At 39.2% G+C, this 13298-nt stretch overlaps 1 protein-coding gene across 1 annotated transcript in view; it reads left to right on the forward strand.

Annotated features, from left to right (window-relative positions):
• AGPAT5 (1-acylglycerol-3-phosphate O-acyltransferase 5) overlaps window positions 1–13298 on the forward strand; it is a 55366-nt gene that overhangs the window by 38000 nt on the left and 4068 nt on the right. The window contains exon 7 of the mRNA XM_017814551.1: window positions 12989–13112. Within this exon, the coding sequence (XP_017670040.1) occupies window positions 12989–13112 (124 nt within the window). The remainder of the gene's footprint in view (window positions 1–12988; window positions 13113–13298) is intronic.

The raw sequence follows: 13298 nt of genomic DNA on the forward strand, positions 1-13298 counted from the left end.
ATAGGATTGTTTCCCTGCAGGATATCTTGTTTCATGACTTAATTATTATGCAGCTACAGCCATTCTCATACTGAACTTCTCACTGCCTGATGGTTAATTAAACTATTAAAATGTCGTTACCTAATGATAAGATGGCAAATGTTCAAATTCCTTATAAGACCTCTTCACCTTTGCGTGAAGCATGATATAATTATGGAAAGGGAACCAACAAACTGAATTTCCCTGTTGGCTGTTTCTTGTGTCTGGAGTCAAGCAATAATCAGACGGTTTGGGGTGGCTACTCCACATCCAGCCTTTTGGAGCCTCCATGGCAGGCAGTCCAGGCGTATCTTTCAACCAGACTTACTGTTAGGGCTGGGATAATTAGTGTCTCGGCCTTGGCTAAATACAAGGCAGTAATACAGAATGAAGTACAGCCAACCAGTTGTTACCCATTACAGAGCAGATAAATTATATATCTATCCAGGGCATTCCATGTGATTGTGGCAGTCACATGTATTCCATATAATATAAATTATGTAGATTAAGAACACTTTATAAATTACAGTGTGGAACATAGTTGTCATTCTTTTAGGCTCTCCAGACACAAAATGGGAGAAAAACAATTTCTGTTATAAGAGATCAAGATCGTTTCACCATTTGTTATCCAGAAGTCTAACAACTGGTCTGTTCAGAAATATAACAAGAATTGAATTAGGCATACTTATGCATTCAACATTTTTTAGCATTATTGCTCTTTTGCAATACTAAAATGTGTTATGCATGCATGAAAAGGACATATTACTTCATATTTGTGTCCGTGCTGGTTGAGAATTTTGTTTTTCATTCTCATTGGAATAAAATGGCAGTGCAATCCTGGTAATTTTTAAAAGATAAGGTTGACATGTCTTTTTGAATCTAGCAACTCTGATTGAAATTTATTACATGGAAAACAAACTTCTGATAAACACAACTTTACTTGAGGACTTCATTTCCCATACTATGCCATTTCCCATGTGAATGAAATCTGAATTCCACATAGATATAGTGTGTTTCTTGAAATACATTTTACTTTCAGTTCTATAAATCTCAACCTCAGAAGGACCTGTACCACTTTTGGAAAAACCCATACTAACCTAGGACATGGTCAGCTCTTGGCTGCTGTCTTCAGCAGTAAACAAAGCAGGTTAAAAGGAACATTTTAGGTATTATGGGGAGTACTATCATGCTTTGTCTGATAACTTGTGTTAGCAAACTGTAAATGGGAAAGAACTTCTGAAGAAAAAGTGAATTGCATTTCAAATTTTGTAATATGCAGCTCTAGTTTAAACAGTCTTTCTTTGAAAAATTGGAATTATTTATTTTTTAGGCCTGCAAGCTTAAATATCATGTTGACTTGCATGACAACATTTAAACAAAGCATAGTATACTAGCAACTGAAAATAGGCATTCACCATCAGAACAACAGTGAATAACAGACATGCCGGATAACATGGTGCCATTTTAGAGCAGGCAAATTATGATAGTATATCCTTTCAAATGTGTTGAACTTTTTGTCACTATTTATGCATTTTAATGTTTTGTTAGCATTTTCCAGCTGCAAGTTGTTTGTTTTAGAAGAGATCAAATTTGATTGGTCTTAGACAGGGACAAAGGTTAGTTTAGCTTTAGACGGGGATGTTGCTTTCTGCTGTTGCTTCACATCCAGTTGTGACCAATGGATGCAATTTTTTTCCTACCATTTATTCATTATTGATTACTTTTCCTTACAACAAGTTTGGATCTTGGTACATTTAGAGTGGAAATTTTCCAGCACATGGCAGCCTTTCCAAAGAATAGTGACTTCCCACAGATTGTTCCCCTCTTACTACTGAAGATGGCTTGTCCAGATCATTAATGGCAGAATGTCATGGTCCTGCTTGGGGAGGACCATGCTGCTAGACAGTATTTATTGTGGCCATTAGAATAAGATGCAAATGATCATATTCGCACTGAGGCACAGCTGAAGTGCATCTCAGGTACTGAATTCTCTAAGAACTGTTTAGAAGGGAAAAGGAGGAGGGGAAACTCTTGCACTGAATTTATTGATACTGTTTTACTACACTATCATCAAGTTAAAAGTAGAAACAAGTTTGGGAAGAAAGAATGAGATCCTAGTTTTCCCCCTGCTGAATAAATGTCCTAAGAGTTTACATCCAGCTTAGTCTAGTGTTAAGGGGCAGGTCTTGTGGGACATGGGAACTGTTACCATTCTTGCACCTGAAAGAACATTATATACACATCTACATCTTTATTATTCTGCCTGAAGGCTTTAGCATAACCAGATGGTATTTATCTGGCCATTGTAAATGAAAGAGTGTGTGAAATAGCAGCATGTGACAATGATAAACACTGAATAAAAATAGCAAGTATATATAGACTCTGTCTTAAAGAAGTCAGAGGAATTCCTGAGAATTATTGACTCTGCGGTATATCAGTCTCAGAACAAACACTTTGAAAGCATATGTATGTGTGCGTTTCTGAAAATCTGTACATCACTTTGATCAGTATAATTTGAGGAGGTCAGACTGGCCTAACTTCCCTAGGGGAAAAAACCCTTTTCCAAAACTTGCACTTTTGTTAGGACCCAGTTAGACAGTGAAGTACAAGAGAACAGAAAACAACTGGGGGAATAGAAAACAGTTTTTGTCTGGACTGTGGCCCAGATTTGATCACATCCATTGTCTTTCAAGATCCAAAGAATGATAACAAGCATTTGCTTATAGATGGGTTGAAAGAATTAAAAAGCTAAATTATTAAGCTCCTAAACAGTAACAGGAATGTAAAACAGTCTGAAGTAAGTTTTATAGTGATGAAATGGCTAATTGTTCAGATCTCTGCTAGCTATCTTTCTTACTGCATGAAAGAATATTGAAAAGTAAATGTCATTTATTTTAGAGTAACCAAAGAAAGGATGTAGATTAGAACTGAGGCTGGACATCAGCTCTTGTGAAATTTGTATCAAGTGTACAATCGCTTTTTAGTATGTACAGGAAATCTCAAATCAAGAACCTGTCATTCTGCATCTGTTCAAGCAGAATTTAAGTAATAACTACCTTTCATATTTCAAAATGTAAAATTTCCATTGATTTTTTTGGAGGAATTTTGATAACAACACTAGTTGGCAGCATAGTTCTGTGGGTCTTAGGCTAGATGATCCCCAGAGGTCCTTTCCAACCCTAACAGTTCTTGATACTCTTTTTCCTTTAGCGGAAAAACCCTAGGTTTATTTAGTGCAAAATGTCACGATTTCGCAAGGTACCACAAAGTAAGTAAATGGTCATTCAGTTTTAACTGAAAGCATTTTCACTTGTTCTTTAGAACTAGATCTGTCATTTTAGACCCCTTGTAATTCCATATTAGATGTAGTTTGTGTAAGATGAAAACCTGCCTGTTAATTTGTGGGTGACTTACTTGAAAAGGCACTTTCAACACAGATGTGGGCATATGCATCAATATTCTGCAGATAAGGACAGTCTGGGTAAATGCAAAGTATTTTCATACTGTAAGAGTTAATCATTGCACTTCTGTTCAACAACATTTCACTGAAGAGCAGCATCAGTTTAGGGGAATGTTTTCAAACCTTGCTGTAGTTCTTCATAGAACTCCAGAATTGGAGAAAATGAAAGTCAGTCTGAGCATGAGTAGCACCTTTGTTTCTTTACCTATCTCAAAACAAGGACACAAAGATGACTGTATTTGGAGTTCCTGTAGCCCAGTTTCTTGTCTCTACCAACAACCAAACTGAGATGTCTAAGGAGGAATGCAAGATTAAGGCGAGCCTAAATGATTCTTCCTTTTCCAAATCACAAATACCTGTGGGTGCTGCATCTGTGTGTTAATAACACCCCCTTGGTGTGGGTAATATCCCCTCGCAAAATCCCTCCGAGCCCCAAGTGTGTCTTCCTCTGAGTGTAGGCCAGGACTTGTGTATCTCAGTTATTCCCAAGCAGCTCCTACTGAAGGTAGGCATCCATAGGTTCCCTTTGGGAATTTGCAATCTGAAAGCACACAATCATCAGAAAACTTCTGCTACACAAAGTGGCTCTTGAAAGTATTTACACCGGAGATTCATAAAGTTTTCCTGCACCCTTCTCATGCACACATGAGAAGAAGCATTCCACTCCCCAGGCAGCATTTATTTACAACAGCTGGAGGAACTCCTGATCTTTATGCTAAAGTGTATCTGAATCCTGAGGATAACAAAAACAACTTTAATTTCTTCACACTGTCAGGTTTGGCCAAAAATATGTTGCTGCTTTGAGAGACTGTGTTTATTTTTGCTTTTTTGTGTATCAGGGTCCTTTTCTCCTGTTTGTGGTACTGTTCTCTGTTTATCAAAACAGACTGTCTGAAAGAAAGGCAAAAACATCAATATAGCACTACTGGCGTAGTTCCTAACAGATCCTGTTTTTTTGCTAGAGAGAACATTGTTTTGAACTGGTCCACTCCTTGTATCTTTGCTTGCAATTTTTTTTTTAACTGCATAGTTCAACATTTTTTTTTTCCCCACTTCTGAAAGTTTAAAGAAGTTCTGAGGAAGACACAGGTATCTCCTAAATTTGCTCATTTTCTGTTACCAGTGGTGGAATACGCTTTAGATGTAATCCACAGACCTAACCTGATCCAGGTTCTGTTCCTGGCAGCCTGTTGATCAAAACAGTTAAGCTTTTGTGGGAAACCTCCTGCTAACTTGGCCAACATACAATATTCACATATTATTATAGAGCAGTACAAAGGCCAGAGTGCATCTGTTAGAATAACAGATTAAAGCCTCTCGAAGATTGTTTCAGTGAACTATAATATGCAAGTACTGTGGGTCTTCATCAAGTACTATCTTGGATCAGCAAGACAGTTTAAAGTGACACTGCTGCTCTCCAGTGCTAATATCTGTATAGAAAACTATACGTACCACATTCTAATAATAACTAAAAGATTCTTTAGATCTGGGCATCTTCAGGAAGGTACAGACAAGTTATGATTTACCCTTGAATTTGCAGGATTTGTGGAGCTATATTTCTGAACTGCTATCTTCAGGATTTATATATATATATATATATATATATATTATTTTTTTAAGCTGTCATAACCTTTTTCTGTGGCCTTTTTTCTGTCTTTTCTGTGGCCTTCTCTGAGTCTGCTACATCCTCCTTCAGCTACAGAGATCAGAATTGCACACAATATTTAAAATGTGGATTTATAATCTTTTCTGTATCTTTGCCCTGTTCTCAATGTCCTTCCTGGTGCTGCCCAGTATTTGGGGGATTTGGGACTGCTGCTGCACAACTGAGAGGATGGCTTCAGGGAAGGGTCAGCAACTCCCAAATTGTAACCACCAATTCCAAGTTAAGCATCATGTAATCAGAGTTTAAGGGGTTTTTTTCCCCATGTTTGTTTACACTGAAGCTTGGCTGCCCCATTTTCACCCCGTTTGTTCAGCTTTGAGGTCCTTTTGGAGTTGAGCCAGTGTTTGACTACCAATAAGAGCTTAGGATCTTCTGAAAGAAATGTGAAAAACTGGAGACTTCACTGTTTGCTCCCTTCTTCAACTCATCAGTGATGACACAGAGTAAAACCAGTCGTAGCATTGATCCCTGGAGGACCCCAGTTGTCGAATGTTTTCCATCCTTAAGTCCTTCCATTTGCTTCCTCTCCTTTAAGCAGCTTTTGGTCTGTAAAACATCATTTCCTTTAATCCCATGGCAGTTTAATTTCTTTAATAGCCTTCAATGTGGCACCCTGTCAGAGGCTTTATGAAAATTCAAATATATCACGTCCAGTGAATCCCCTTTATCCGCCTGCTCCTTGACACTGTTGTAGAAATCCAGCAAATTGGTGAGGCAGGATTTCCCTTTACAGAATCCACACCAATTTTTTTTCAAAAAACTATGATTATCTCTGTGCTTAGTGATCTTATTATAGACCCTGCTATCTTACTCAGGGATGTAAGACTCTTCAGTTTGTATTTCCCGGCATCATCTCTAAAGCTTTCCATTTGTAAAAGGGAACTCCCCGTTTTTCTGGCACAATGGTTGTTTGTGATGCTACTTTACACATCTTTGTTTTCAAAGTCCAAGTTTGAGAGCTTTTGGATGAATGCTGTCTGGTCTTGGTGACTTCCTGACATCAAACTTATTTATTTAGTCTAATACTCTCTGTCTGTTTACTTATTGATCTAGTTCCTTTGAGTGATCTGATACAAAGAATGCAATGGGTGCAGGAATCAAACAGTTTCAGCAAGGAAAATATTGCAAGCAAATATCTGAGCTTCTCTTGCAAGAAGTGCTACTCTTCACACCTTTGTCCTCCAGCAGTCCCACCAGTGACCTAGCTGGTTTACTGCTTTTAATATATTTTAAAAAGTTAAAATAGAGCACCCTTGCCATTTTTCAAGTTTCTTTTTGGTCCTTTTAAGTTTATGTTTACATTTGGCATGAGTGGTTTCTTGGCTTTTCCTTATTTGGACAAACTTTCCATTCCTCAATGAGGAAAAGAAGGTAGGAGTATAGTAGTAGCCTCCTTAATTTTCCCATTAAGCCATACAGGTGTTTTTCAGACCCATGCAGACTTTTCCTTTTGCAGTGTTATATATCTTTTACATGGGTTTCTATTGCAAGTTTTTCTGGGGTTTGGTATTTAGTGTTCTGGGGTTTTTTTACCAGTCTCTAGGTTGCCTTCTTTTGGACTGTTTCTTTTAGGGTATTTTGACGCTTTGCCTTTCCTCCCATTACATAGTTCCTTTAATTCACAGAATCATTAAATCTGGAAAACCCTCTAAGATCATGAAGTCCAGCCATTGACCAAATACCATGCCCACTAAACCATATCACAAAGTGCCATGTCTATTCATTTTTTGAATACTTCCAGGGATGGTGAATTTACCACTTTCCTGGGCAAGTCTCTTCCAATGCTTAACGACTCTTTTGGTGAAGAAGTTTTTCCTTATATCCAACCTGAATCTCCCCTGGTACAAGTTTAGGCCATTTCCTCTTGTCCTATTGCTAATTGCCTGGGAGAAGAGGCCAACCCCCTAAAATTCTGCATTTCTATGCAGATTCTTTCTCTACAACACTGAAATTAATTGTATTGTGGTTCTAGAGCACTTCTTACAAACACTGTGCACCACTCAAGACCACACCAGAAGTGGCATCTTTTCATGTGAGTGTTGTTACTAGTTGTTCCAGGAAACAATCTGTTGGGTTTTTTTTCCTCTGGTGTTTTTGTCCAGTTGTTTGGCTTGGTTTGGTTTGGGTTTACTTTGGGTTTTTTTCCCTGCTCATTCAGATGAAGTATCGATGCAGTTCAATAAGCTGAAATCTCACACTCCTGCTGTCAGTCCTGAACTTGCAGGTCTCAGTCTGGCTTCACAGTTTCTGCTCACTATTATCAAACTTATTGGGAAGTCATTTAATATATTTATCTAATATGTATTTTATTAGAGCCTAAGATTTCCATGCAAAAGGATTTCATTGTGCTTCTGTCTCCTTATTATAGAAAGTTATTATACTTTATATATTCATGCACAGTACTATTCCCTTACTTGTAAATCCTCTTCTGTCATTCCTAGAAATCTGGTAGCCTGGTAACATTGCATGCTCCTGCAAGGCCCCTGGGTACTTGCCTTACAGGGGTGATCTCTTGGTGCCAGTAATTCTTGTTCTGTCTTCGTATTTAGGCATATTGTGTTGGTACACAGCTACATGTGTGTTGGTAAACTTCTGAGTTTTGCCCTTACATTGAATTTTATCCACATCCACCTCATGCCACATCCCTATGAACAGGCTGCTTTTCCTGACCTTCAGCCTTCCCTAACTGCCAGTCCAGACAGTCTCTAACTTTTTCAGTTTTTGCAGCTTCATAATGATTCAGGTGCATCCTGTTTCTCACCTCAGAACATCCTCCAGCCCTTAAGTCACTTATTCCTTATGCCATGCCCCTTCTGGATGCATGGAGGCTCTGATCTCTGTGTGCATGGCGGGCCTTGCACAGGGGATTGGCAGTATTCCTGAAAGGGCTATTCCTCAGGTCCCAGGCTTCCCTCCTGGCTGTGAGCTTCAGTCAAGCCTGCACAACACCCCCTGCATGCTTCCCTACATCAGCAGTACCTGCAGGTACTGGTGCATCCTGCTCCTCCACTGCTCCCAGGTTAACTCCTCTGAGCAACCTTTGCTGGCCCTGGATGTTTGCTTTCCTGTCTGGTGCCACTTTGCTGTACCGCTGCTTTATTTTGTTAGAGCAAGTTGTGAAATAGTTTCCTGTCAGCTCAACTTGAGGTGATGGAACACACAAAGCGGAGAAACAATGCGGCACTTAAATTCGTGTTTGTTTTTCTGTTTGATTGTTAATTTGGTGTACAAAGTAAATGGAAGTGGAGAGATGGGATTTTTTTCTTTGAGGAGGAGATATTTTACAAACTGCTTTGGTAGCTAAACACTAAAGTCCTGACTAGTGAAAATTTAAAAAGTGGAGAAGAAAGCATCTACAGTTCAGAGAGGAATGTCTTTGCTGTCATGGGCTTGCCTGTAAAACTATACACACCACAACACACAATGTTCTCTTACTGAAGAGACATACTTTTAAACATTTGAAAGGCTGGTTAGAATAAATATACATTATTCAAATTTCAGATTTCTTTGATATCACTATCAATTTATCACAAACATTACTGAAATCTGTTAAAACAGGAGAGAATTGTGGACTGTTTAAGTGAACATGATGATGTCAGGTTTCAGTTTGTCCTTTCTTAATTTTGAAGGACTTGGCAATAATTACATTGCAGTAAAAGAGCCAATGTAAGAGGTTGAAATCTGAGCTACTTTATTGCCGTCGTATTTAAAGTGCATATAAAAATAGACCTCATTAGTAATTGAAAACTGGAGTATCTGCTTAAGTGTAATGCCACTGTCACAACTTTCTTAAGGGGCAAGGCAAATAGTTTGGAGTGGTGGAATGAACCTCTGTGGTAGTATTAAGGGGAAGGTGGTCTGAGGCCATTTGTATGTCCCTTTTTGGTTAAGATACATCTATGCTTTGGAGCTTCTCTTTTCCCTCAGTTTCCCTGGTAATGCTGGTAATTCCAAACAATTAATTGGCTTCTGAAGGTGAGGAGTTGAGAACTGTTAGAATTTTGTGGAAGCTCCAAACATTGGTTTGCAATTAAAAATCTTGTGAATCCAATTCCTTTCCTGGAGACTGCTGCACCTCATTCATTAATCCTAATTCTGCACTGAATCCTTCAGCCCTGTGTTAGTGTGAAACCTCTCCCACAGAAGGAAGGACACAGTGTCACAGTCTAAGGGAAAAAAATGCTCAATCCACCTTATTATTTTCAATTCCTTCCTTCTGCTGTGGTTGGCCACTAGAAGCATTATAAACATTCTGTGCTTGTATCTGTTATTTAGCCAGATAGAAAGTTTTATTAGGAAATTATCTCCTACACAAAAGTCAATCCACTTGGCTCCCACACGAGTTGTTAGCATTAATTTAACCCAATTGGTACACAATTCTTGATTGGCTAATGCTGTCCCCAACATAATGTTTGCTTGTAATGCATGGTTTGCACTTATGGTTTGTCTCTTGAAGGAAAGTTCAGGCTTGCTTGTTCCTGCTGTTAATTATAACAAACCCTGGCAAGTTTAGGAATCTGAAAAGCCTGTAAGATGTTGGCCTTAAGGGCTAGTGTCCCTGAAGTTAGACGTAATTTGAATGTAATAAATTGCTTCAATAAGATTTTGTTTCTTAGCTTAATTGCATAAGTCTTTGGGGAGTTAAGCTAATGTGAAATTAGGAGTCATGGGACCACCACTAACCTTTAGAGGTTGTGGTGATAAAATCCAGCTGTTTCTTCTCAAAATCGACCTCAATATATTGTCCTTATTCACTGGTGTTGTTATGTGATTGCAGTGACATTGTAGATTGGGGAAAAAAGTTGGATTAGTTGCATTAAACCCTGATATGAATTGGATAATTAAAGACTAGTCAGATTCCCTGATGTGCTTGATTGCATGCATTACAGTATTATCTGCAGATGTCCTGGTTGCCCAGACTTTGGATAAAAGGGCCTTGAATTGATGTGTGGGAATCATGACCCTCTCCAGGGGAGCACCTGCAGTAGCAGATCCCACAGCCTTCAGTGAGGTTGTACTAAGCTCAAACTGCAAGGGAGAGTAAGGCTGTGGAAGAAAGCATTGGCATTTACAAAGGTGGGAAATTATGACAAAGTTTTAGGATCTTCACATATGGGGACTCAATTTAGATTGTTTGAAGAAGACCAGAGTGGGAAGTGGTAAGAATCAACTTGCATTGGAACTTGGGCACAAGGTAGAAAGCGAGCAGCAACTCTCAGGTATTTGTGGAGGTTTTTGGCTGTCCAAGCAGATTTGTAGAATTGCTACATTTCAGCTTGGGATGGGGGTAAGGTGTTTCTTTTGAAATACTTATGTCTTGAATTTTGATTGGCTTATAATTTCCCTTAATAATTTATAACTGAGGTTATAGTTAACAGGGGCCTCTAGTGGTCTAGTGGTTAGGGTGCAGGACTCTCACCGCTGCGACCCGGGTTCGATTCCCAGCCCCCCGGGCAGATGGAGCTCGTTAGCCCTGTGAGGCAATCCATCTAAGAGAAGGTCACTCTAAACAAACCTACGTTCTGAGACCCTCACTGCTACTGTCCAAGCTTGCTTGGCCCCAGCAGATGAACCTCAGGATTAAAGGGTGGGCTCAGTTCAGCGCACGCTGTGTCTCACCTAAAAAATCCACTGCGCAGGCTCGAAGGGTTAATGACCTTTCCCAAATCTTCGCTCGCGAACACTGGCCATTATTATAGTTAACATCAGTAAAGACTTGTTTGTTCCTATGCAGAGCAACCTATGTGCTATGAAGCAAAAGAAACATACAGTAGAAAATGCACAGAATGTTTCAAATATCTTTTAAAGCTGGATCTTGAGCTCTAGCTGAATATGCATACCATAGATGCTTTTTATAGGAGTCTAGTGCAAAAAAAGACTGTATCATCTGGCTTCCAGGCATTTGTTTTCTAGATACAGTTCTGCATGTTGTTAGAATGTTCCACTTTATAGTAATGCCATTCAAAAGAGGATTTATACATCAGTGAACATCATAAGCGTTTAAGACATGGATAATACATCTGTCATTTTAAAATATTAATAGTATGCTTTTAGGTGATCATATAGTCAATGACCTTCATGTAGGGGCCTGGATAGTATCCTTGGAGAAACAGGCCTGGAAAATCCTTTCTTCTCATTAAAGCAAGAGAAAAACCTGCTTATAGATAAAAGAACTCTGATTTCTTTGTGGTTAGTAAAAGCATTGCACATAAACCTGAAGAAAATGTCTACTTGTACCATCATTCCGGACTCCAAGTACTTAACTTGCCTGTCATCTAATAGCTGTAGCTAGGAGAAGGTTCTGCCAGGAACCTTCTGGTGCCAGCTGTGTTTGCTGCTGCATGGCTGAGGTTGACTTGTGCCTGCTGGGGGCCCTCAGCCATTTCCCCAGCTGATGGTGCGGGGCCATGTTGCTCCCTTTACGTTACGGTGCAGTTTGGTGAAGGGCTCTCTTTGCGTGAACTCTAGACAGAACCACACACAGCACCTTACAGATTTGTGCATCAAACTGCCATAAGACTTCAGTGATCTCTTTATCTCTTCTCCTTCCCTCCCCCTCTGCAAGCACACATACACATTTGCATGAACAGGCTTTTAAAATTCCTTAAGGCAATTTCTAGTATATGATAAGGACTGCTTTTACAACAAAGTCCTTCCAAATCAGTAATCCTGTAAAGATGAAAAATAAATACAGGGATATCTGCTTTGGCAGACAACAATAAAGATGTACATGCCACAGCAATTATTTTGCACATTCATTCCTCAAGATACCCCTAACAGTTACGGGTCAAAGTCTTCTGTACATCTGCACTGCTGTCCAAACATGTCAACAACCTAAAGGGACCACCCTCTCTGTGTTACATTTGTTGCTTGTTTGTATTGTAGGAAGGCACTTCTGGTCCATTTCCAAAATATGAAAACTGTCCAAATTTCTGAAGACTTCCATCCTCACATCATGCATCTCTCTGTACAGAGATGTCATGGTTACTGCAGCACCCCTTGCTACTGGTAAATGCAGATGGTTACCAATACACACTGCACAGGATTTCACAGTGGTTACAATAAGCATAGTATTTTACAATGTGCAGTATATCACAATAGTCATGCACAGTATTTTTACCACTTATTAGTTGTAAGAAATCCGACAAGGCTATTTGAGTAATGGGGTTTTGTTTTTCATTAATGCTTGCTTGGTAAATTTTTCTAGGGACAAATTGAGGAAATGGGGGAGGGGAATTACAACAGGGCTGTCTCGAGCTTTGTAAGACAGAAGAAAAATGAAGGGATAAAAAATAGAAAGCATCATTTTTTTCCGAGATTTTTGCCCTCTTATACTTCGTAATTATAGATTATTTCTTCTGGAGATGCTTTGGGAAATCACTGTAATTCCAATCCAGGAGCAAACAAAATTTAGATTTTAAAAAGGACAAGCAAAGAGGACTACTAACAAGATTGCAGGATGGATAACTACAGTATCAAAGTTACTGCATCCCACACTTCTGAATGAGTAGATTGCTGCTGAGGTAGAGCATAATGTTTTCAAGCACAGCATTTTACAGTTAGCAGGGTGCATTTTAGGACAATTCTTCCATGTTGCACGTGATCTCTGGGGCCTTTCGCTGAACACCTGCTCCTACAATGGTCCACTGTTTGGAAGTGTGTAGGCCAGGTGGTTTCTAAGTTCAGCGAAGTGCTCAGGATCTGAACGTAAGGAGGGGAGGCTTTTGAGCACTGAGGTTAGGCTTCCAAGGCACGCACAGACCAATTTTTTTGGTGTATTTTAGACAAATAAATGCCCTACAGTGTTTTTGTGACTCAGTTCTGTTGTTTTGCTCTCTTTTTAGAGTTTCTTTGTAAGGAATGCCCAAAAGTTCATATTTTCATTGACCGAATTGAGCTGAAGGACATTCCAGAAGAGCAGATGTATATGAGAAGGTGGCTTCATGAACGTTTTGAAATAAAGGATAAGTGAGTAGAAATATGTAGAACTTCCTGTTTCAACTGTCTGTCTTACTTCTTTTGTATTAACAGATACACCCTTGATTTCTGTGTTACCAGCTTTAAGTACCAGCTTTAAGGCTCTCTGAAGAGAGGGTGATGTTGGTATTCCTGTGCATATAACGTATCAGAACCTTCTGCTTAAACCTTTTGCTC

Source organism: Lepidothrix coronata, unplaced genomic scaffold, assembly GCF_001604755.1.
Source record: "Lepidothrix coronata isolate B3197 unplaced genomic scaffold, Lepidothrix_coronata-1.0 Scaffold45, whole genome shotgun sequence".
Taxonomy (NCBI): domain Eukaryota; kingdom Metazoa; phylum Chordata; class Aves; order Passeriformes; family Pipridae; genus Lepidothrix; species Lepidothrix coronata.